General features: G+C 60.1%; 1 protein-coding gene across 5 annotated transcripts in view; it reads left to right on the top strand.

The window, feature by feature from the left end:
• MCAM (melanoma cell adhesion molecule) overlaps nt 1-24,036 on the top strand; it is a 35,787-nt gene extending 11,751 nt beyond the window's left edge. The window contains exons 2-17 of one of the 5 annotated variants that reach the window (XM_075909361.2): nt 9,166-9,275; nt 10,254-10,437; nt 11,373-11,443; nt 11,706-11,793; nt 12,055-12,234; nt 12,466-12,593; nt 13,018-13,165; nt 13,487-13,608; nt 13,915-14,056; nt 14,924-15,045; nt 15,227-15,365; nt 16,993-17,031; nt 17,318-17,332; nt 18,364-18,505; nt 19,752-19,869; nt 20,669-24,036. In XM_075909361.2, coding sequence (XP_075765476.2) covers nt 9,166-9,275; nt 10,254-10,437; nt 11,373-11,443; nt 11,706-11,793; nt 12,055-12,234; nt 12,466-12,593; nt 13,018-13,165; nt 13,487-13,608; nt 13,915-14,056; nt 14,924-15,045; nt 15,227-15,365; nt 16,993-17,031; nt 17,318-17,332; nt 18,364-18,505; nt 19,752-19,869; nt 20,669-20,698 — 1,778 coding nt within the window. In that variant the 3' untranslated portion in view covers nt 20,699-24,036. Of the gene's footprint in view, nt 1-9,165; nt 9,276-10,253; nt 10,438-11,372; nt 11,444-11,705; nt 11,794-12,054; nt 12,235-12,465; nt 12,594-13,017; nt 13,166-13,486; nt 13,609-13,914; nt 14,057-14,923; nt 15,046-15,226; nt 15,366-16,992; nt 17,032-17,314; nt 17,333-18,363; nt 18,506-19,751; nt 19,870-20,668 lie in introns of all 5 variants that reach the window. The other 4 variants (XM_075909360.2, XM_075909362.2, XM_075909363.2 and 1 more) reach the window with 4 other exon arrangements.
• The last annotated feature ends 847 nt before the right edge of the window (nt 24,037-24,883 follow it).

Here is a 24,883-nt window from a genome sequence, read left to right as displayed (position 1 = left end):
CATGCTGACTTTTCCCGAACAAATGATTTCCATCGACGGGTCCGACAGTTCTGTTCTTTGCTGTAATTGCAACCCATTTGCCTGGTACAGAAGTCAGGCCAGCCCGCCTGTAATTGCCAGTATTGCAATAAACAGACATCGTGTTAGCTGTCCTCCCGGCATCTGGTAGAGAGACTGATTTCAGCAATCGGTTACAGACTTCATGGAGTAGTTCTGCAGCTTCGTCTGTGAGTTCCTTTCGAGCTCTTGGGTCAGTGCCGTCTGGTCCTGGGGGGGTCCTACTGTACAGTCGCACAGGGGTGGGTAAAAGGGCCTCCAGTGGCCGGATCCGGCCCGCGGAGGCCCTGCCATTCCCCCACCCCCAGGCCAATTAGGGGCGCCATGTGCTGCTCGCGGGGCGGGAGGAGACGTCACGTGCTCTCCCACCCCCAAGCCCTGATTGGCCTGGGGGCTGGGGGAGCGTGTGAAGCCTCTTCCTGCCCTGCCAAGGGCATGGGTGCCTATTGGGAAGGGGGGGGCAACGGGGCTCTCCCACCCCCAGACCAATCAGGGCCTGGGGATGGGGAAGCTCAGAAGCATCCTGGCCCCGCCTCTTCCTGTTTAGGCCCCGCCTCTTCCGGTTTAGACACGTCTCTTCCGGTTTAGGCCCCGCCCCCTTCCGGCATGGCCCAGGACCACTTCAAAATGGCCCCCGTGCAAAAATTATTGCCCACCCCTGCCGTGGCACCGAGGGGTATGGAAGGGCTCTGCCTTCCCCCTTCGTGCCAGGCATCGGGTACTTGGGTCCTGCCTCGGGCAGGGGGCTGGACTCTGACTCCTGAGGTCTCTTCCAGCCCTGGGGTTCTCAGACTCAGGCTAGATGCTGGAGACGGGAGGGTGACAGGGCTGTACTGCTCAGCAGCCCTGGGTCCTAGTGCCCGGCTGGCGTGCGGCTAGGGCAGCCCCCACGCTTGCCAAGCGGGTCCCGTGCTCTCTGCTGCTGACATAATGCCCCATTCATGCTTGGCCTTTCCGTGGATCCCGTGGGTGGCGGGTGACGACAGGATTTGGTCACCCCCCACCTTGGCCACAAAAACGCAGCCATTGTGCCGCTTGCTTGAGTCACCGGGAGCTCCCTGATTCTGCGTCCTTCTCACCAGCAGGGAGGAGATGTAGCGGCCAGAGCCTGTCACCCCGGGGCATTGCACCGTCCGCCTCCCCGCCCCCGGACGGGCCGTATCGAGGTCTTTCCTCCCTCCCACAGTCTCACTGAGCTGAGTAAGGCACCCTGCTGTGAGCGGTAACCCCGTGGCGCTGTGCCAGAGCCCCTCACCCTGGGCAGAGGCGCCAGCCAAGGAGAGAACATGCTGCCGTCTGCTAGCAGCGCAAAGGCTGCCAGGGCGGACTAGTGCCCCAAGATTCTGCTTTCTGGGCAGTGAGGGGCAGAGCAAAGCAAATTAAAACACCAGCATTGGGCATGAGCCCTCTAAGCAATTTCTTGGGATCCCAAGCAGCTCCAGGCGATTCCCCCTCCCTTTGCTTTTTTAGTATGTAAAGGGTAAAAATGCTCCTGCTTACAGCCCCCAAAGAGCCAGCACTGCCTCTGAAAGGGGAGGTCGGGCTGTAGGTGGCTCCTGAAGTAGAGGGGGGCAACGCAGGGAAACAGAACTGGCTGTTCTCCCGACGTAAGAACGGTCAGACCATCGGCCCATCCTCCTGCCTGGTGACAATGGCCGGTGCCAGATGCTTCAGGAGGCATGGACAGAACAGGGCAGTTATGGTGTGATTCACCCCCCGTCATCCAATCCCAGCATCTGGCAGTCGGAGGCTTTGGAACACCTCGGGCATGGAGCTACATCCATGACGAATAGCCATTGCAGACCTAGTCTCCATAATTCTTCTTTTAATAACCCATTATAATGTTGGCCTTCACAATATCCCCTGGCAATGAGTTACACAGGTTGGCTGTGTGTTGCATGAAGGATCGTAGGACTGGAAGGGACTCTGAGAGGTCATCTAGTCCAGCCCCCTGGATTCATGGACTAACTCCCATCCAGATCATCCCTGACAGATGTCTCTTTCACCTGCTCTTAAATATCTCCAATGACAGAGATTCCACAACAATTTATGCCAGTGTTTCCCCACCCTGACAGTTGGGAAATTTTTCCTAATGTTCAATGTAACAACTTTTGCTGCAATTTAAACTCTTTGCTTCTTGTCTCATCCTCGGAGGTTAAGGAGAATCATTTTGCTCCTTCCTCCTTGTAGCTACCTTTTATGTACTCGAAAACTGTTATAGCCCCCTTAGTTTTCTCTTCTTCAGACTAAACAAACCCAGCTCTTTCCATCTTCTCTCATACGTCATGGTTTCTAAACCGTTACACATTTTTGTTCTTCTCTAGATTTTCTGGAATTAGTCCATGTTTTTCTGAAATGTAGTGACACAGTACGTCAGCTGAGGCCTAGTCGGCACCGGGCAGAGCAGAAAAACGTCTTCTCATGTCTTGCTCACAATACTCCTGTTACTACATCCCAACATGATCTTTGTTTCTCCCTCGACAGGCTGACTCATAGCTCACTGTGACCACCAGATCCGTTTCCACAGTAACTCCTTCCTAGACAGTCACTTCCCTTTCTGGACGTGCAACTGTTCCTTCCTAAGTGGAGTACTTTGCATTCGTCCTTATTGAATTTCATCCTATTTACTCCAGACCATTTGTCCAGATGCATTTTAATTTTAATCCCACCTTCCAAAGCAATTGCAACACCACCCAGGTTGGTGGTACAGAACTCCACTCATTATGCCCTCTCGGCTTGACTATAAACCACTGATAACTACTCTCTGGTAATAGGGGGGAGGAATCGCTCAGTGGTTTGAGCATTGGCCTGCTAAACCCAGGCTTGTGAGTTCAAGCCTTGTGGCGGCCATTTAGGGATTTGGGGCAAAAGTTTGTCAGGGATGGTACTTAGTCCTGCTGTGAAGGCAGGGGACTGGATTCAATGACCTTTCAAGGTCCCTTCCAGTTCTAGGAGATAGGCAATCTCCATTATCTTCTTTTTCAGTTTTCCAACCAATTATGCACCACCTTGCAGTAGCTTCATCTTAGGTTGTATTTCCCTAGTTTGTTTGAGACAGCATCAAGAACTTCACTAAAGTCAAGAGACACACTACACCTACTGCCTCCCCCCATCCACAAGGCTAACTGTGAAAGAAAAGCTATTAGTTGGTCTGACATGATTTGTCCGTGACAATTCCAGGTTGTTACTGATCACCTTATCTCCTAGATGTTCACTGGTTGGTTGCTTAGTTATTTGCTCCATTAGCTTCCCAGGCACTAAAGGAAAATACGTCCCTGTGAGAGTTTTAAACCCGCCTCCTCTTAATTTCATTAGCAACATCTGGGTGTTGCATTATGGGAAGGAGCAAATAACACTTCCCTCTTCACTTTTCCCAGTCATCTTTTCCAAGTGCAACAATCCCAGTCTTTAATCCCTCCTCATGTGGAAGCTGCTCCAGATCCTCATCATTTTGTTGCCTCTCTTGGCCTTCTCCGGGTCTAATGTATCTAGGATGAGATGGGGTGACCAGAACAGTCTGGGGCAGGCCAGGTGTGTGCACTGCCTCCCTGCTTTGCTACTAGCTCACCATGGGCCTGTCCTCCAAGAGCTACAGCCTCCTCTTTTGTGCCAGGCCATCACAAATTGTCCCAAGAAGGCCTGATACCACCACCTGCTCTGTTCCACTTCCCCAGGGTGTGGCCAGGGAATCCAGGCCTAACCTCTACTCTAAGGCCCATCTCAAGGACCCTCCCCTCAGCAGGCAAGGTCTGCACTCATCTGTCCCTGGCTTCAGCCTCTCCAGCTCCCCCACCTCTGGGTTTTCCAGCCCAGCCCCTCCATTCCCCTCCCCTCATGACTGCAGACCACTTCCCTATTGCCCCCACCTGCTCTCAGTGCCTGGGCTTTGTACAGGCCACGCCTGTCCCTGTCCAGCTGAGCCTCGTTGCTAATTAATCCCAGGTGCAGCCTGGGCAGGTAATTGGCCCAACAAGCCACCTTAACCCTTTCAGGCCCGGTGTGGAGCCGACACAGCAAATCATACCCACACCCCGTCACCATCACGGGCGTGGCGGCCTCCAGCTTTTCTTTTGCCTGAGCAGGGCCGGCAGGTCATCTCCCTCCTGTAGCACTTCACCCTCCAAGAGACCCGGCTTGCCCTGCTCATCCGTAGCACCCTGAACCGCGCCCTCCTGTACGCCAGGCCAGGCCTGCCCTGCAGCGGCTGATTTCTCCTGTAGCATCTTCACTTGCCCCACGGGCTCCCCAAGTCCCCTTTCCCTCCGGGCCTGAGTTCCCACTGTAGCTTCCTTCACTTCTCTGGTCATTCCAGTGTCCCTGTAGGCCAGGGCTGGTGGGGAACCATTTTTGGGCCGGGGGCCCCACCCTAAGTTCCCTAAGTTCCCCACCAGCCAGCCCCGTTCCCTGCAGTCTGGTCGTCCCCCCGCTCCCGGTTCCCCCAGCCAGCCCCGCTCCCCCCGACTCCCTCCCGGCCAGCCCGGCTCCCCATTGGCCAATCCACCCCCCGGATCTCCCCCGGCCAGCCTGCTTCCCGCCAGCTGGTTCCCCACCAGCCAGCCCCCCTCCCCTCGACCAGCCCCACTCCCCATCAGCCGGTTTCCCCCCACCCCTGGATCTCCCCCGGCCAGCCCCGCTCCCCCCAACCCCCTCCTGACCAGCCCCACTCCCCCCCCCCCCCCATTCTGAGATCATGTGTGTCCGGTATTATTTTGAAAGCCATCTGGTAACCCTAGTCCCGTCCCTCTTCTCCCCACCTGCTGGACTCTTTGCAGTGTCCTGTTTCCCGGCCCAGGTCTCTCTCCCTCTGCACGCTCTTTAGCCATGCCCTTTGCCCCCGGCTTAGCACTCCTCTGGCCTCCTGGCCCCAGCGCCCTTCCTGTCGCCCTCTCTGTGCCTGCTGCTAATTTCTGTCCTGCAGGCACCTCAATCAATACTGCTGCTCTTCAGCCAGCTGTGCCCCCGCTGTGTGGGGATGCCGCTGCCTGCTAGTTCCCGGAGCTTTGCCAGCCCCCTTCCCCAGGGCGGCGACTCGGGGGTGCAGGCTGGGGGGTGCCTCCTGCAGCGCCGTGGTCTCGTTCCCGTCTCTCGCTCCCCTTGTGTCGGGCTGCCCGTCCTTCACTGCCCACCGCCGTCTCCTACCCTCCCGGTGCGCGTAGAACCTCCGCTGCTCACCCTTGCGCCCCAAACTCCGGCTTGGCCTGGCGCCGGGACGCCGGCTGCCGCGTGCGGGGCTGGGGGAGACGAGGAGTGTCCAGGAAGCCACGTGGCCTTTTGTCCGGCCCTGATTGTTCAGCTGCGCTCTGGGGGGGCTGGCAGAGCACACCCCACCCCACGGCGGGGGGTCTGCTGCCAGGGTAACCAGGGATAGGTCCTGCTAAGGAACAAGTGGTGCTGGGGGCCCTCTGCCAGGCCAGGCCAGAAGCTGGCACCACCCGGCTGTGGTGCTCCTGGGTCCTCTGCCCTTAGGCACAAGCGCCAAAGCCGCTTGGCTAAGCCACTGCCCCACACCTGGGCCAGATCCTCCACTGAGGGCCAGGCGCAGGGGGGAGGTTCCTTCGCTCTGTTACCTGGGGGTTCCTGCAGCCGCACGAGGGCCTGGCCCCCTTTCCAGGAGCCCCAGGTACAAGTGTTGCCGGGGCCCTTCTCACTGATCCCCCTCCCGCCCCACACCCGCTGGGAAGAGAGCGAGCCAGGGTCAACGGGCTGGTCGGGGGGCACTGTCCAGCCTCCCGGCCCCTTCCACAGATCCAGAGTAAACCCGGCAGGAGATGGGGGCAGGGAGAGACTGGCCGGGGGATTAGCTGCCCCTCCCCCATCTCCCATGCTCTGGAGTGACAGGGGATTATCTGTACCCCTCCCCCATCTCCCATGCTCTGGGGTGCTGGGGGATTATCTGTGCCCCCCCCATCTCCCATGCTCTGGGGTGCTGGGGGATTATCTGTGCCCCACCCCCCATCTCCCATGCTCTGGGGCGCTGGGGGATTATCTGTGCCCCCCACATCTCCCATGCTCTGGGGTGCCGGGGGATTATCTGTGCCCCACCCCCCATCTCCCATGCTCTGGGGTGCCCCTCCCCCCCATCTCCCATGTTCTGGGGTGCCGGGGGATTATCTGTGCCCCTCCCCCCCATATCCCATGCTCTGGGGTGCATGGGGCTAGCATCCCCTGGAGGAAAGCATTAGGAGCCTGTGTCTGACGCTGGCGAATGGTGCGGGACATGAGGGTCTGGCCTGGGAGGTGCCAAAGGGGGAGGGGAGGGCACAGACCCAGGCAGGAGACGCTGGGCTGCCCTTAGCCGGGTGCTCGCCAGGCAGGTGTGATTGCGAAGCTATTGAATTAGGAGCCATGGAGGTGGCCCTGTCTGTGTCCCCGCTACTTTGACCCATGTCCTGCTCTGTTCTGGGCCCTGGCTGCGTCCTGTACGCCGTGACCCCCAGACTGGACCCCCCATGTGTTCCCTGGCCTGTAGCATGGGGGGACCTCAGTTGCACCTCCATAAAAGGCAACGCTCGGGCTGCGTTCCCCTCGCCCCCCCCACGCTGCCAGTTGTGTCACCCACCCACAGGGCTGAGACCCCTGCCTGCGCAGCAGCCGCCTTGCATGTGCCCCCCTCTGGAGCCGGGAGCAGCCGGGCAGGGACAAAGGTCCCTTGTGTTGGGGCCAGCGGTGGACAAGGCCCTGCCTGGTGGATTTGAAATCACTTCCTGTGTGGGGCACATGGCCGGCGGGGGGGGAAGGGGGGGGTTGGAGCTGCTCCTGCCCCAGGGGGCAGCGGGGCTTGAGGCCGGGCAGATGGAGGGAACACATCGCCGCTCCTCCGCTCCAGGCCAGCCCCTCCCAGACCGGATCCGGCTTTTGGGGTCCCCGCCAGAGACCAGGGGTTACCCCCTGCACCAGGGCTCAGGATCACTCCCCCCGCGCACCCAGACACACCCAGACAGACGGACCCGAAAGGACAGACACACGCCCCGGCCGCCCACCCAGGGGAAAGCAGCCAGGCCCCTGGTGGTGAAGGGCCGTGTCTCCTCCGGGGGCCGGCTCTTGCCTGTGCGGGGTGCCAGGCTGGCTGAAGCCCCGTGGCCGCCTGCCGGCCAGACGCCCGGTTCTGACCGACGTGCCTTGGCCCGCCAGGCTGCAGGGAGGCTCAGAGCCATGCATCCGGGGCTGCTCTTGGCACCGCTCGTGGGCCAGGCTCTGCAGCAGCATCGCTGGCTCAGTCTGGCTGCATCGGCCGCCCGCACCCAGCCCTGGCAGCGAGGCCCCGCTCTGCCTGGCTGCGCCGAGCCGTGCTCACCACCCCAGGAGAGGCAGCTGGGTTTCGACTGGACCCGTGGGGCCTCCCCAAGCCTGGGCAAGCGGGTGGCTGCCTCATGGAGCCTCAGACATCTCTCCAGACCGCCCCCCCCCCCGACACTCTGGGGACCCCGTCTTTTGGAGGGGCAGGGAGGGGTCTGTCTCTGCTCCCCACAGTCGCTGTGCTCCTCGCCCCTAGCAGGTGCCCTGCATGACCCTTTGCAGGGAGGGGTGACCCCCCAGCATGTGGGGCAGGCTGGGCCAATCCCTGGTGCCTCAGTTTCCCTATAAAGGGTGCTGGGCTAATGGTCCATGCTCCCAGCGCAGAGGGGAGAACAGAGGGCTCCAGACCTAGGCGTGCCCAGTCCTGCTTGCATGAAGCTGCAGAGGTGGCCGGGAGGCCAGGATTTCCCCTGGGGGGGGGCAGGAAGGGGGGGGCGTGAGCCCCGATTCCCTGCGTGGCCCCCGCCCCCGCCGACCAGGCCAGCCCCAGCAGCTGCCCTGATGAAGGGGCTGCATCCTGCGCCGTGGCGCTCAGCCGCGCACAACATCCTGCCTCCAAGTGAAGTCATCCCAGAACAATGGGGGAATCGGGGGGGGGGGGGGTAAGGCAGCTTGGAGGCGGCCCCCATCCATGTGTCACTGGCTCCCTTGAGCCGCTAATTGTCAATTTCCTCCTCCTTCCACCGTAATCAGCACCTGGAAGGTGACTTATGGGGCGAGAGGAAGCTCCCTCTTGTGGGACCTGAGTCAGTCCGTGCTGGGGGAGGGGGCAGGCAGGGGGCAGGGTGGACAACTGCCCTGTCCTGGTGCTGGGAGTACCGGGGGGAGGGCAGAACTCAGACTCTAGGCCCCCTTCAGCCATGGCCCCCGACCCTATGGGGCAGCTGGGCCACTGGGCACCAGGCGGATCTGCTCCCCCCGCCCCACTTCCTCAAGGGCCCCAGTGGGAAAGGCCTGTGCCCCGTCCCCCACCCCCTCACAGCCAGGCCCCGCAGCCTGGGCTGGAGAGGAGCCAGCGCCCCCTAGCGGGGCAGGAAGGCGTTTCCCAAGCCGTGTGATGAGCTGTGTGGCCTCAGCTGGCCTTGGCTCCGGCGTCCAGTGAGTGCAGAGATGGGGCTGGGCCGGCCGGCGGGGGGCCAGCAGCCCCTGCTGGGCGAGCGCTGAGCCTTCCCAGCCCCATGCTCCCTCGTGGGCTGGCTCCGGGGTGAGCGCGGGAACGGGAGGGGCCCGGGGAGCAGCAGCGCAGCTGGACGGTAGCAGTGGGCAGGCGGCCTAATGGGAACCAGCTGGGGGAGCAGCATCAGGAGCCGAGCCGCGTGCGTGTAGCAGCTGGGAGTGGGGAAGGTTTGGGGGGTGCCCGGGAGGTGTGGGGCTGTGCTGGCCGGCGGGGGCGGGGGCCTTGTGCTGGTTTGGGGGGTGCCTGGGAGGTGTGGGGCCGTGCTGGCCGGCGGGGGCGGGGGCCTTGTGCTGGTTTGGGGGTCAAACAAGGCTGGGAAGGTCTCTACGGGGCTTGGAAGTTACCCCACTTTGGCACATCCTGCCTCCCCCCCAGCAGCTACCCGCACCCTGGTGGGCAGGTGGGGGGGGAGACACGCCAGTGTGGGCAATGGGTCCTACCTGCCAGGCCACGACGTGGTCACGGTACCCACAGGGGCCCCTAGGGTGGGGAGAAGCAGAGGGGACATCTCCCAGGGACCGATCCATCCCGTGTCACTCTTCGCTGGGGGGCAGGGCAGTCGTCTCCCCGGAGGGGCTGATTTTGGCCCCCGTAGCCGCCCATGTAGAGTCTTGTGTGTCTGTGCCCCATCTCAGCAGGGGGGGCCGGCCCGGTGGTGGAGGTGGAGCTCGGGGAGACGGCCAGGATCAAATGCAACGTCTCTTCCCCTGGAGAGAGCAACTACGACGAAATCAACTGGTTCTACGTGAGTACCAGCCCCCGCGAGGGGGGTGAAAGCGCAGAAGTGAGGGGAGGCAGGTGGGGGGGACCCCAGCAGGAAGGTGCATTGGGGAAGAGACACAGGCACCCAGCGGGAAGATGCTGGGGGCGGCGGGGGGGCTTTTCTGGGAATGTCTTGCCCCATCGCCCTGCATGTCCCTGGAGGAGACACCTCACCTGGCCACATCTCCGCTACTCCCGCCCTGTGCTGACAAAAGCTTCCACTGCCACCTGGTGGCACACAGAGCGCCCCACACCTGGTGGCACACACAGAGCGCCCCACACCTGGTGGCACACAGAGCGCCCCACACCTGGTGGCACACACAGAGCGCCCCACACCTGGTGCACACAGAGCGCCCCACACCTGGTGGCACACACAGTGCCCCACACCTGGTGGCACACACAGAGCGCCCCACACCTGGTGCACACAGAGCGCCCCACACCTGGTGGCACACACAGAGTGCCCCACACCTGGTGGCACACACAGAGTGCCCCACACCTGGTGGCACACACAGCGCCCCACACCTGGTGGCACACACAGAGTGCCCCACACCTGGTGGCACACACAGTGCCCCACACCTGGTGGCACACACAGCGCCCCACACCTGGTGGCACACACAGAGCGCCCCACACCTGCTGGCACACACAGAGCGCCCCACACCTGGTGGCACACACAGAGCGCCCCACACCTGCTGGCACACACACAGCGCCCCACACCTGGTGGCACACACAGAGCGCCCCACACCTGGTGGCACACACAGAGCGCCCCACACCTGCTGGCACACACAGAGCGCCCCACACCTGGTGGCACACACAGAGCGCCCCATACCTGGTGGCACACACAGAGCGCCCCACACCTGGTGGCACACACAGAGCGCCCCACACCTGGTGGCACACACAGCGCCCCATACCTGGTGGGGTCGGGCCGGCGCGGCGAGTTCCTCTCCTCCTCCCTCCCCTCCAGATCGACAGACAAATCCCGAAACGAGTCTTCCAGGAGGACACGGAGTACAAGGGCCGGGTGGAGATGGAGGACTTTACCCTGGTCATCAGGAGGGTGACGCTGCAGGACACCAGGACCTTCAAGTGCCAGGTGAAGGCGGGCAGCTCGGTAGTGGCCGAGACGCAGACCCAGCTCCACGTTTACAGTGAGTGGAACCAGGAGGGCAGGGAGGTGCAGGGAGGCACGGCAGGGTGGGGAGAGGCAGGGTGAGGAGGGGCGGGGCAGGGAGGGCGGGGCGGCGTAGGGTAGGGGGCAGGGCAGGGGTGCATGGAAGGCGGGGAGAGGCAGGGTGAGGAGGGGAGGCGGGGCGGAGTAGGGCAGGGAGGGGAGGGGCAGGAAGGCAGGGCAGGGTGGGGAGGGGCGAGGAGGCACAGCATCCTACAGTCGGTTCCCCTGACACCCGCATGGGGCCCCAGCGCTGGGTGCTGCTGCCCGGGGACCCTGACGAGCGGCCGTGCCCCTTTCCCCTTCCTCTGGGTCAGCTCGGGGCGGAGGGAGGAGCTGAGGGAAGCCAGGAGCCCAGGCAGGCCAGCGCCTGTCTCTCTGCAGGTGTCGCGGCTCACAAAGGGGGCAGTCGCAGCCCAGGCCCAGCCCTGCTGCCATTCCCAGGGCATGGCCCCCCAGGTATCCCAGCCCTGCTGCCATTCCCAGGGCATGGCCCCCCGGGTACCCAGCCCTGCTGCCATTCCCAGGGCATGGCCCCCCGGGTACCCAGCCCTGCTGCCATTCCCAGGGCATGGCCCCCCGGGTACCCAGCCCTGCTGCCATTCCCAGGGCATGGCCCCCCGGGTACCCAGCCCTGCTGCCATTCCCAGGGCATGGCCCCCCGGGTATCCAGTCCTGCTGCCATTCCCAGGGCATGGCCCCCCAGGTATCCCAGCCCTGCTGCCATTCCCAGGGCATGGCCCCCCAGGTATCCCAGCCCTGCTGCCATTCCCAGGGCATGGCCCCCCGGGTACCCAGCCCTGCTGATGTCGCTGGCTCCCTCTTTCGTGCCACTGGCTCGCCCCGGGGACTTTGCCTTCTCCCTCCCGGTCGGTGCCCCGGCCCTGACACCTGCCTGGGCTGCTGCTTTTCCAGAAACCCCGGAGCCTCCGGAGATTCAGGTGAACGACGCAGGCATCTCCGTGACGAGTCACGAGATCCCAAAGGTGAGGGGCCCGCTGCACCACGGGGAGCCTGCAGAGAGAGGGGGCCTGGCACCCGGGGGGCCAGGGCACTGCTGGGAGGAAGCTCACGCTGGGGCAGGCACCCGGAAGGTGGGGGATGGTGGGCAGGAAACACTGCCAGCAGGAGCGGGGGGAGGGGTCCTCGCTGTGCTCTCTGGGTGCAGGCTGCTGTGGGTGCGGGACGCAGGGGCTGCTGCGTGGGACCCGAGGGTTTCAGCACCAAGCGCTGCCTGTGCTGTCTCAGATCGCGGTGTGCATCAGCAAGAACGGCTTCCCAGCACCCAACATCACGTGGTACAAGAACAGCAGCCTCCTGTGGCAGGACGAGAAACGTAAGTCGTGGGGCCAGCTCCGGAGCGGCTTGGCTGCCCGCGGGGGCCAGCGCTGGGGAGAAGGGGCCAGCCCAGGCAATTCCAGGGGCACTGTTGTGAGGAAGCTCACAGCAGCCCTGCTGAGCCAGGGGGTCGAGAAGCTTGCACATCCCCGCTCGTTCCTTCCAAGGGTTTGGGGGGGGGAGGTCCTGGGAGCCGGCGGGGTCTGCAGGTGCCCGGTCCCTCTCGGCACCGCCCCCGACACCTGCCTTCGTCCGGCAGAAGTCAACATCCAGTCTACCCTGACCAAGGAGTCCAGTGGGCTGTACACGGTGAGCAGCACCCTCTACGCCCACGTGAGCCGCGAGGATCGCCAGTCCCGCTACCACTGCCAACTCAGCTACCGCCTGCTGGGGGCTGACCAGACGGTGGCATCCGAGAAGGTCACCGTCACCGTGTTCTGTGAGTCGGGGGTGGGCACCGGGGAAGGGGCAGGGGTCTGGGTTTCCCCCGACTGGCTGAAACACTCCCGGGGCAGGGGGCAGCTTCTGTGGCCCTGGGCAAGGCGGGGAGGGCCTGGCTTTGCACTCCTGGGCAGCAAGTCTCCTCCCCCGCGCCCCCTGGTCTGTCCCCACGGTCACCCCCAGCGGAGCCGCCTGCACCAAGGCCCTTCACGTCTCCCTCCGCCCCCAGATCCCACAGAGAAGCTGAGGCTGGAGGTCCAGGCCCCCCAGCCGGAGGTGCAGGAGGGGGAGGAGGTGACGCTGCGCTGCGAGGGGGACGGGAACCCCCCGCCCGAGTACACCCTGCTGAAAGTGAAGGTGAGCAAAGGGGCAGGGCGGCTGGCTGGGGCGGGCAGGGCGGCTGGCTGGGGCAGGCAGGGCGCTGGGGTCCCTGCGGCCGGCAGAGCAGAGCGGGCCTGGCATGTGGGGCTGCCTGCCCATCGCTGGCAAAGCCCCCCCCCACCCAGGATGTTTCCATGCTCCCCTGCGCCCGCAGGGCAGTGGGTCCCCCCCCCCCAGGCCAGCCCCAGTCTGGGAACCTGTTGCCAAGAGCACAAGCTAGTCGCTGAGCCAGGGAACCAGCCCGGCCCCAACAGGGAGATCTTGGGCGGGAGATGGCGGCAGAGCCTTGCTCCCTGGCCCGGGGCAGGGGAACAGACTCTGGGGCTGCAAACCAGCAGCAGCTCCACCCCGGCTGCTGGTGCCAACGGGCGTCCCCCGCCCCGTCTGCCGTGTGCCGCAGGACCAGCAGGAGGAGGAGCTGCCCTCCAGCAATGGGGTGCTGACCCTGCCGAAGGTCAGGAAGGAGGACAGCGGCCAGTACATGTGCCGCACTTTGGACCTGGACTCCATGGCCACGCTGGACGCCACGGCGGAGCTCTCGGTGAACTGTAAGGGCGGGAGGGGGGAGTCACCCCCCCGGGCTGTGCTGTCCTGTCCCTTCCCCCCCGTCCCCTCCTGTGTGCTGCAGGGGCCCATGGCAGCACGCCCTGCCCCCAGCCAGCTCGATCCAGAGCCCCCGGCACTAGCTGACGGGAGCAGGCCCCCAGCTGGGAAGGGTGGGAGGTGACATTCCGGCTGCCCTGCTCCCGGAGCTGGAGCCAGCCTGTGGCCACGCTCCGGGCTGGTTCCGGGGAAGCGGCTTCGGTTCTGTCCCTGAGTCAGCGAGCCCTCGACCCCGCGCCTCAGCCCTACGCTCGCTCTCCCCCTAGACCTCGAAGGGATCAAGATAACCCCGGAAGGGCCCATCCAGCTGCAGGAAGGAGATGCCTTAGCCCTGACATGTGACGCCCGAGGCTCCAAGCCCTTGGAGTTCCGATGGAAGAAGGAAAAGGTAACGAATGACGCCGAGCAATGGCCCCAAACTTCCCCTCCCTAGCTGGGCTGGTGCCTGGGCTGGGCCTGGCTCCGGTGGCCATAGGGACAAGATCTTGCCGGTAGAACTAGAGGAAATCTTGACCCTCCCTTTGCGGCAGGGCGTTCCCTGCCTGCGAGCCCTGCGGGTTCCAAGTCTCGCCCTGCCTTTGAGCCGGGCTGGAAAACTTCGGGGGACCCTGGCTGCCCCCGAGACATGTCCCCAGCCTCGTGGAGAGGCAGGACCCCGGCCGTAGGACGCTAGCCTGCTTGACTCCTTTTCCAGAAGGGGAAGCTGCTGGGGAAAAGCCGGCAGCTGAAACTGAGCAACGTCACCCACGAGTCGTCGGGCAGCTACAGCTGCGAGGTGGCCGTGGCGGGGGTGCCGGGCCTTGCCCACTCCAGACAGGTGTACGTCGGTGTTCACGGTAAGAGCCGGGCCAGGCGGCATGGTCATCGCAGCATCTAGCAAGAAGCCCTGGTGGGTCATGTGGTCCCCTGCAGTCCTGTGGCTGCTCCACTGCAGCTCTGCCGGTCCCTGCCTCGGGGAGGGACCAGTTGGCAGACACGCCGCTCGCCATGGTCCTCGCTTCTCTCTTAAACGTGAGTGGGCCTGGTGCATCTCCCCACCTGGCCAGATGGCTGCGCAAGGTCATGGCAGAGTCCTGCACAGCTGTAGCTGGAGTTCCCGCTCCCCGGCACCCGCTCTATCTCCCGGCTCCTCGGCCGTCACCTCTCTTGGGCCGAGACCCGTGTTCCTAACTCTCCTCACCGGGGCTTTTCCAGGCTGCGCAGCTGAGTCCCAGCAAGCCGGACTGTCTCAGCAAGACGACGCCGGCACTTGGCCCCCCCCCCCAACGGAGGCTACGAGCGGCCGTCGTCGCTGGCAGTCGCCAGCCTGCACCCTGCTCTTGCTAAGCAAGCACATTGATTGTTAAGGCAAAAGCACTAAAAAAAGAAAAGATCCCAAGCGAAGCATCTCCATGCCGAGAGGTCACCGTAGCTCCAGCCTGAGGCTTTGGTGGGGATCAGGCCTTCGAACCCCGCCCCAGAGCTCCCCCAGGAAAGCACTGAGCACTGACCTCCATCGCTGCTTGGCCCATTGTTGAGTTCAGCCCCACTTGGAGGTCCCGCGCAATCCCAGCCCCACAATAAAACATGACCCGCTCCTTGATTAGAGTGCCCCCCCGCCCGCTGGTCATTCACTACCGCCCCCGCCCCCCCGGAGGCTGCAGGACTGTCTCCCATCTGCCCCGGGCCTCGCGGTCACCTCGGCGCTGTGTCTCTTCCTGCAGGAAAGCCGCAGATCAGTGCCAAGGATTCCCTCGTGCCCGTGCAACAGAACGAAATGGTGACCCTGACGTGCAAAGCTGCTGCCCTCCCGGAGCCCACGATCACGTGGACCGTCGGTGGCAAGGTGAGACCCAGCGGCACGGACCCTGGGGCTAGGGCCTTGACCTCTTCCATTCAGGCATCGCCTCTTATGCTTTCGGGGGAACTCCCCTAAAGGGGGGGCAGGCGTAGGCCTTGATTGGGAACCCACCTGGTAGCGCTCCCCTCCTGAACCGCATCCCTCACTCTCCCCCATCTCCCTCCAGGTCCAAAACCACTCGGACCATCACCGCGCCCTCAGCAACTTGACTGTCCAGGTCACCTCGGAACTGCTGCGCTCGGGCGTCACCTGCACGGCCACCAACAAGTTTGGCTCTAGCAACCACCACATTAAGCTGCAGCTGAGTAAGTCTCCGGGTCCCTAGGAGGGGAGGGAGCATCCCGGGAGGGAAACCCCCTTTTCCTCCCCTCCCGCTCCGACGCACAGAAGGGGCAGATCCCTATTTCTTCATGGCTGCGTCTAGACTGGCAAGTTTTTCTGCAAAAGCATTTGCTTTTGCAGAAAAACTTGCCAGCTGTCTACACTGGCCGCTTGAATTTCCGCAGGAACACTGAAGATCTCATGTAAGATTGTCAGTGTTCTTGTGGAAATGCTATGCTGCTCCCGTTCGGGCAAAAGCCCTCTCGCGCAAATGCTTTTGTGCAAGAGGGCCAGTGTAAACAGCTGAGATTTGTTTTCCCCAAAATCCCGATCACAAAAATGGCGATCGGGGCTTTTTTGCGGAAAAGCGCGTCTAGATTGGCACGGACGCTTTTCCGCAAAAAGTGCTTTGCAGAAAATCATGCCAGTCTAGACGTAGCCTCTGGGTTTCTACCTGCTGGGTCCCTCGAATCTTCAAAAATCAGAAAATTCTGCCTCAAATATTTTCGGGGAGAAAACCTCTGGCCGGGATGGAGACAGACAGCACTCACGCCCGCCTGTCCTGTGGAAAGTGGAACCACCAACATGTCAAGAGGAGCTTGATTCAGTCTGATTTTGCCGAGGCAGCTCTCAGCCTCTGTCATTTTAAAAGCTTGATTAAAAATCTCTTCCTCTTTCTGGCAATTGACTTCTCATAGTCCAGTGTCCCTGGAACCCTTTCGTGGCCAGTCAGGACAAGACGGGTGCAGGAAATGCAGGATTGACAAGATCTGAATTTCCAGGGGAAAGGGAACTTGTCTGGCTCGCTTTTTAAAAGGTTTTCCTCGCTACAGTGAGCCTCAGTATGCACAAAACACAGCTCATTCGGTCCCTAAAAGGGAGGGTCACTTGCTCTCTAACTAGTTTGGAGGGAGAACGGCTCTGGTCGGGACAGACCCACCTCCGCCTGTCATGGCGGTTGTTCGGCTTTCGAGATTACAGCTGGTCTGGCTCAGTCTGATTCAGCTCCGAGCGTCTGTCCTTCTGCAATCCTCTTGCATGGTTCTTCCCCATGTCCCTCTGTGCTGGGGGGCGGGGGGGGAGCCCAGTTGGACGGCTGGAGCTCACTCTGCATGCTCCGGTCTCGGCCCACTTCATTAGAGGCAGCTGTGTTGGACCCGGAGGTGCTAGAAAACGAGTCGGAAAGAGGATTTGTCCTGTAGTTCAGTCCCCCACCCCCTTCCCTCTTTGGCTGGCTGAGAGGCGTGTGCTTCGGGGGTGCAGAGCCGCTGGAACAATCTATATAGGGGCAGCCCGACCCCCATGGTATATAATGGAAACCACTTCAAGTGAGGGGGTGTTCATCTGGCGGGAGAGGGCCGGTGCCTAGCTGTGGTTCTGGACCTGGCCGGGGGAAGCCCGTGAGCCTGCCCACAGGGCAGGGAACCCGCGCCAGCCCCTGGCACTTCAACGTGCTGCATGCATGGCCGGCCGGCCACGGCTGGACTCTCCCTTGGGCTGGGGCAGAGCAGTGCGCTGACTGGGAGGCTCCCGGGACGCTTTTCCTGCTCCTGCGCCCTGGGTGGAGGGGAATCAAACCTGCTAAATCGCTGCCGTGTGTCTCCGTCACAGGGACAACGCCGACGCCTCCTCCTGCCGGCAACACGACTGGTAAGTAGCCCCCGGGACTAAGTACCCAGCAGGCCCGAGGTCTCACCACAAGGCCCAGCCAGAATGGCCAGGAATTGCTGCCTGGGCCCCTCGAAGGCAGGAGTGGATTGGGAATTGCAGCTGCCTTCCACCGAGTCCCCCGGTATGGGGAGGCGCGATGGGCCCCTGGGGACACGGGGCGGGGGGTTAAACCCTAGAGCCGAGAGGGTAAATAACAGCCCCCATGTCCCACGGGGAAGGGATGTTTTCAGGGCTCTCACCCCATTCTCTCTTGGCATCCTAGCAGAACCCATCAAGAAAGGTCAGTAGCTCCTGAACCCCACATCACACCCCTTCCCCCGCCTCCCGCTTGGTCCTTTCCCTCCCATGTTCCCTCATTTTTTTCCCCATCCACGTGTGGAATCAATTTTGTACTGTGCACCGAGGCATGTGCATTGTGCACCACCAGTAGAAACACAGGTTGCCAGCTGCGAGTGCTGTAATCAGCCGGGTGGCACTGCAATCTCTCCTGGCTGGCCACCCAAGCTCTCAGCTTCCAGGGAACACTGCTTCCCTCCTTAAACCCCAGCCTGCTTTGTTTGGAGAGTTCCCCTTCTTGCACCGCCAAGCAGCCTTCCCCTTTGCTGCGTTGGGCCCCCTGCTGTTTGCAAAGAGCAGCGCTCGCTCCCGAAAACACAGGAACTAGAACTTGACTGTTTCAGGCCAGGCTTCCCCTAGTTTCCACATTCTTTGGCCCACGCTCAGCTGGGATCTCTGGCCCGGGGCACCATTTGGGTGGCAGATGCTGCAGCCGGGGGGCTAAATCAGAGCCCCCAAGCAGGCAGTGGGGTGAAGTCGGCTTCTGTTTGTGCAGCACGTCTCTGAGCGGATGGAGGTTTTATACCCTCTGGTTGAGATACCGGGGGGAGGGGAGGTGGAACGTGCCCGGGGCTCATTTTCAGAAATGGCATCTGCACAGTCCCTCGTAGCCAAGTGCCCCGGTGCACGACTGCTGTGCCCTGGGAAGAGCTTGTGGCCTCGTGTCGTGGGCGGGGAGTTCCCAGCACGAGAGTGAACGCGGAATACACGGCAGGGTGCAAACCTCCATTCCTTGTGTCCCATAGTGCTACCCCTCTCCCGCCAGCAGCAGGGCCCAAGCAGAACCCGAGCATCCCCCACCGTGGGCGCCGCTCGCCGTGCTGCGTGCACCCCCCTCTTGCAGGCTGCCGGGGCATGTTGCGGGGCACCCCAACGCTGCTGGGGGGGGAGGGAGGAGGTGCTGCCGAGGGGGGAGGGCATTACTCTAGGCAGCTGAGCGGTGGGGCAGTGACGGCACCCGTGTGTTGGGAGCAGAGCGCAAAAGCCAGGAGAGCAAGGGCGTGATCATCGTGGCCGTCATCGTGTGCATCCTGGTGATCGCCGTGCTGGGCGCCGTGCTCTACTTCCTGCACAAGAAAGGCAAGATCCCCTGCGGGCGCACCGGGAAGCAGGACATGTAAGCAACCGCGCCCCCCGGCTGGCCAGGGCTTGGCGCAGACACGCACCCGATCATTCACGCTTCCCATCTCATCGCATCCAGGCACCCTGCTCCCCCCACCCCCACCCCCGGAAGGGCTAGGACGCCTGGCTGCCGTTCTCATGCAGGCAGGAGGCCAGGATCTAGCGTAGCCAGGAGCTAACCCGCAGCAAAGTGGCCGGTGCGGCCTCCCCACGCCCCGAGCCCAGGCAAGCCGGGACCCGATCCAGATCCACCGCGCCTGGCAGGAGGAAACGGTTCCATCCGGCTCTGCACACAGCACGGAAACGCCTTGTGCAGGCACCGCCCCCACGTTGCTCCCATTGGCCAGACTGTGGCCAATGGGAGCGGCAGGGGATGGTGCCAGTGGGAGCAGGTGCTTGCTGTGCACAGAGCCATGTGGGCCCCCTACCTTCTGTGGAGCAATGTACCCCCCCTTGCACCCAGGCCCCTCCTGCTCCCCCCCTTCCACCCAGATGCCTCACCCCCACCCTGCTCCTGCACCCCCCTTCTAGACCCCACACCTGCTCCTGCACCCCTTCCAGACTCCACACGACCTGGTCCTGCACCCTACCTCCTGCCCAGACGCTGCACCTCCAGTCTACTCCCCTCTCGGATGTCCTGCCCCCACCCTCACTCAGCCCACGCCTGCACCCTACGCTCCTGCCCAGCCCCCACATCCCCACCCCAGCCTACGCCCTGGCAGCCCCCTCCCATGTTCTGAACCCCTCATGTCTGGTCCACCCCCAAAGTCTTGGGGGTCCCGCTTGGCTCTGGAGTGGAGCGTGAGCACACTGAGCCGAATTCCTTTTCTGCTTCTCAGTTGGGGGCCACATCTGAGGTGTGAGAGGGGTTTTTTGGTTTTAGCGTCTCACGTGTGTGTGGCCCCCAGCTGATCTTGCTGTGGATCACTGCCCCCCCCCCACCAAAGGTTCCCCACTCCCACGCCAGTGAGACGAGTAGCGACCGTCCCCACCCGCCAGCAGCACCAAGCGTGGCTACGGTCCCAGGGCTCCTCCCCTTTCCTCCCAGCACCTCCTATGGGCAGAGGCTGGAGGAGCTGAAAGCTTCCTTCTACCGGTGCCTCCCCCTGTTGTTTGATTTTGCACCGATTCCTTTTCCCTCTGCGAGCCCCCAGCCAAAGGGCCTGGATGCCAGCGCCTCGGCCCATAGGCGCCTGTCCGGCACCTTCTCAGTCTGAAAACTGTCACCTCCCTCCCCCTAGCACGAGGCCCGATGCCCGTAAAGAGGAGATTGTAGTTGAAGTTAAGTCAGATAAACTTCCCGAAGAGGCGGGGCTTCTGCAGGGCGCCAACGGCGAGAAGAGACCTGCCGGTGACCAGGTAGGACAGCGCTCCACGCAACTACCTTCCGGGGGCTGGGCTGTCCCTTCGCAGCCTCTGGCCAGCAGCGATGCTTGAGCACGGGGGTGGCTGCAGAGTCTCTGGAGCTAGGAGAGCAGCTCTGGCAACAGCTGTTCCCAGGCCCCCTGGTCTCGCATGGGCCTTCATCATCCATCAGCAGCAAATAAGGGAAGCGGGGGGAGGGCTCATGGCTCCAGCCTGTGTTTCCCGTCAGCACTACACTGAGATGCAGATGTGCTGCTGCATGCAAATGGGAAGAGGCGAACCTGAAACCTTTTCCTTCCGCCATCAGCTTTTCTTTGCACATTCTCCACTCACTCATGAACATGGGCACTCCCCCCAGTACCCAGGAGCACAGATACAGGCCCGGTGGTTTCCCTGTCCCCTCATCCTTCGCTGGCATCGTGGCCCGATGCTAACAGACGGGGGTGTTACAGCACTAGAGGATCTCGGACCTCGGCACCGCCCATGTTAGGGACCTCGCCGCTAGGCCAGGACAGAAAGGTTCCTAAGCCATGCGACTGCAAGGAGGAAAAGGTAGCAGCTCTAACCACTGGTCTTTGCTGCTGGGGGACAGTTGTAAGTAATTAAAAATGCAACTGTTCCCTCCCAGCTGATAGAGGATTATTCCTGGCCCCTGCTCCAAGGGTCACTTGCCTGGGAAACCATTGTACTGGGCTGGTTCTGAGCAGATGGTCCTTGCACATGTAGAGGGTGGGGAGGGAAAACCTGTCCTCTGATCTCCTCTGACTGCTCCTTTCTTATCTGTGGCTTCAAGGCAGAGAAATACATCGATCTGAGGAATTAGAGTGAGGGACCTGCCGTCTGGGTTTTTTCGTCTTCAAACCTTTCCTGTTCCTGGACCGCCGCCTCCCGACCCTGTTCCAGTCCCGTGGGAGCGTGGCTGGAGACCTTGAAACACATCACAGTGCTGAGACTACTCTACAGGGAGGAATACCTCCCCCCCCCCCGGTCCCCCCACATGGCCGTAACACTAGCCAAGGGTCTGCAGGATGGCACAACGACAGCAGCAAATCTGGACGAGCTGGCTGCTTCAGAGAGGCCAAAACGAATTCCTGAAAGCATTCACATTTCTCGGATGGGTGGAAAGATGGAAGGCCTTATCAGGAATGTTACTCTTAGCTTCTTGTTCCAGTTGGGTGGGCGGGGGGAGGAGGAAAGGTTTACAACTCTTTTACCTAAAATTCACAGCAGATTAAAATTCCCCTCCTGAAAATAGGTTAGAGCAGTAGGGCAGTCTGGGGTTGTCAGGGCAAGAATTGTGCTTTAAATTGGAGCTCTAACTAAAAAAAACCCAACCCCACAAGCTGTGTTCGATTAGCAGCATCTAGTTCTGTCTCTGAACAGTGGGGCTACGTCTAGACTGGCATGATTTTCCGGAAATCCTTTTAACGGAAAAGTTTTCCGTTAAAAGCATTTTCGGAAAAGCGCGTCTAGATTAGCAGGACGCTTTTCCGGAAAAAGCACTTTTTCCGGAAAAGTGTCCGTGGCCAATCTAGACATAGTTTTCCGCAAAAAAGCCCCGATTGTCATTTTTGCGATCGGGGCTTTTTTGCGGAAAACACTACTGTGCTGTTTACACTGGCCCTTTTCCGGAACAGTTTTCCGGAAAAAGACTTTTGCCCGAACGGGAGCAGCATAGTTTTTCTGGAAAAGCACTGATGATTTTACATTAGATCGTCAGTGCTTTTCCGGAAATTCAAGCGGTCAGTGTAGACAGCTGGCAAGTTTTTCCAGAAAAGCGGCTGATTTTCCGGAATAACTTGCCAGTGTAGACACAGCCTGGGTGCACAGTATGAATTGCAGATAGGGGGTCAAATTTACCCAGTGGGTTCGAGGATGCCAAACAGTTCTTAGCTTTTCCCTTCACTGTTCTTGTTTTGCCGGTTTAGATTCACAGTCTCATCTTGCCCTGGTGAAATGCAGGTAGATTGCTCCATTCTTTGAAGAGTTGGTTTTGTTTTCCCCACATGACTCTATTGAGAACAGGTAACTCAAGGAAAGGCACTCTGTTCTATGTGCAGTAAAAACCAGGGCTTCCTAGTTGTGAGGTTTCAGCAGGGACTGGACCAACAGTAAGTTAATACAAGCTAAATGTGGAATTGCGTAGCTGAGGGCTTAGGCCTTGTTTCATAGCTGCCCCCTCGAGGAATGTGGCTACTCTGGGCAGATTTCTAATTAAGCTCTACAGTTGCGGCTACAAGTAAGCCCTTCCACCTGACTCATGCCTGACGTGGAGACGGATAAAGAGAAGCTATCTACCATGCTGGCATTTCTCTAGAGTTTTTTGAGGGGGTTTTAAAGCATTATAAACCAGTGTTCCCACTAACGTTTTTGCTTCATGTGTGGAATCAATTTTTATCTGCATTGAAATGTGCAGATGTGCACCACCAGTAGAAATACAGGCTGCTGGCTGTGGGCGCTCTGCAAATCAGCTGGGTGGCATTTGAATTTCTACTGGGTGGCCACCTAAGAACTCAAGGCACATTGATTAGGACTAGGTAAAATGTTCCATATCGTTAGCTAAAATCCTATTCTCTGGTGTAGGCTGGGGTGACAGGGATGTTAAATATCGGTTAATTGAATAGTCGATTAACCTCATGGCTTCTTATCAGTTACTCGACTACTCCCTAGTCCCCGAGGGTAGGGCCGGCAGCCAGTGCACTCTGGCCTCTCTCCCGAAGAGGCCCCTGCCACCCTGCACTGCTGCCTCTTTATCAGAGGCAGCAGCATGGGGTGCCAGGGAAGAGCTGGTCAGTGAGGGGAGCCAGTTTGAAAAACAGCTTCCCTGCCGGACCGGCTGCCTGTCACCCTGTTCTGCTGCCTCGGATACAGAGGCAGCAGCGCGGGGAGGCAGCAACCCCTGTTGAGGTGGGGGCTGAGCCCCAAGACCTAGTGAGAGCCAGAACTGAGCCGGGCTGCCTGCCCACCCAGCTCCTAATACACTTTAAATGCAGAGCCACAGCAGTGATAGGTCCCAGACCCGGTGCAAGCCAGGACTGAGCCGGGCTGCTGGCCAGCCTGCTAAAAAATTTACTGGCGGGGGGGAGGGGGGAGGAAAGAGAGGAGACGAGGAGGAGAAATGCATGTAGTCTATAGCATTAACCTACAAGCTTTTATGTATTGGTTAATTGACTACACTATTACACCCCTAGTGACAGGTACCAGCTGTGAACAAGAAGGGAAATCGACAGAACTTAGCTCCCACAGAATAGTGAACTGGTGCTCTCTCTCACCAGTACCAAACAAAACACAACAGCTACGTCTAGACTGGCATGATTTTCCGCAAATGCTTTTAATGGAAACGTTTTTCCATTAAAAGCATTTGTGGAAAAGAGCATCTAGATTGGCACGGACGCTTTTCCGCAAAAGCACTTGTGGAAAAGCGTCCTTGCCAATCTAGACGCGGTTTTGCGCAAGAAAGCCCCGATCTCCATTTTCACCATCGGGGCTTTTTTGCGCAAAACAATACCGCGTTGTCTACACTGGCCCTCTTGCACAAAAGCATTTGCGCAAGAGGGCTTTTGCCCGAACGGGAGCAGCATAGCATTTCCGCAAGAACACTGACAATCTTACATGAGATCATCAGTGTTCTTGCAGAAATTCAAGCGGCCAGTGTAGACAGCTGGCAAGTTTTTCCTGCTTTTGCGGAAAAACTTGCCAGTCTAGACGCAGCCAACCTCACGGATAACACCCTGCCTGCAAGTATATACTGGTGTGGCTTCCATCATCCCAGGGAGAGGAATCCCTTGCTTTTCCTTCTCAATTCCTATTAGAGAAGCAATCAAGTTGTAGAACTTGTTTCATCTAAGCACACACATACTCCAGGCGCTACTTAACCAGCCTTTTATTTTCCATTCCTCCAACACTTCCGCAACAAAACGGCCTTACGTTAACACTGGGCAAAATGATAGCAACTCCTTTCCTATGCACCCAATTTCCTCAGTGGTTAATGAGACTCTCTGCATTGACCAAACGGGTGAACTGTACTTGTGAGCTAGAATATCAGAAGCAAAAGCTTTTCTTATATATATTTTTGTTGGTTTGTGTGTAAATTTAAGAGTTTGTCTGATATTTGCAGGGTTTTTTTTATATATGTGAAAATAAAAAGCCAAACTACTTCCAGGACTGGCTGTATTTTGTCTCAATTAGCAACGGGGTGGGAAGTCCGTGAGGGGTGGGAACATTCCCCAGGTGCAGATGGTATACCAGGACTGGAAAGCAGGACTTCAATGTGCTTTCATCGTCTCTCTTCACCACTCATTTGTCTACTGCATTTATAATGTGCTTACAAATGGATTCAGAGCAATTCCTGCATTCCCACTCAAGGCATCAGAACCAGGGCTCTGAATGTGGGTTAGAACCAGTTAACTGCAATGCTGTTGAGGTGAAACAAATGCGAGTGTTTCAAGAAAGATCTGTTGCCAGTCATCTTGCATAAGTAGGGGCCCTACCAAATTCACTGCCCGTTTTGGTCAATTTCACGATCAAAGGATTTTAAAAATCGTCAGTTTCACCATTGCAGCTATTTAAATCTGAAATGTGACAGTGCTGTAATTGCAGGGCCTGACCCCAAAAAGGAGTTGTGTGTGTTGGGGGAGGGAGGAAGGGTTGTAGCAGTGCTACCCTTCTGCACTGCCTTCAGACTTGGCAGCTGAACAGTGGTGGCCGCTGACCACGAGCCCAGCTCTGAAGGCACAGCTGTTGCCAGCAGCCATGCAGAAGGGTGGCATGGCATGGAATTGCCACCCTTACTTCTAGGCTGCTTCTGGCAGGGTGAGCTGGGCCCCTCAGCTCTAAAGTCAGCGCAGAAGTAAGGGTGGCATCAACATGACTCCCATGAAACTTTTGGGTCAGGACCTCCAATTTGAGAAACATTGGTCTCCCCTGTGAAATCGGTACAGTACAGGGTTAAAGCACACAAGACCAGATGTCACAGATTGTTTTTCATGGCTGTGAATTTGGCAGGACC

This window comes from Pelodiscus sinensis, chromosome 25 (assembly GCF_052426305.1).
Source record: "Pelodiscus sinensis isolate ZL-2025 chromosome 25, ASM5242630v1, whole genome shotgun sequence".
Classification (NCBI taxonomy): Eukaryota; Metazoa; Chordata; order Testudines; family Trionychidae; genus Pelodiscus; species Pelodiscus sinensis.
Note: the sequence above shows the minus strand (reverse complement) of the source record. Positions and strands in the feature narration are given on the sequence as shown.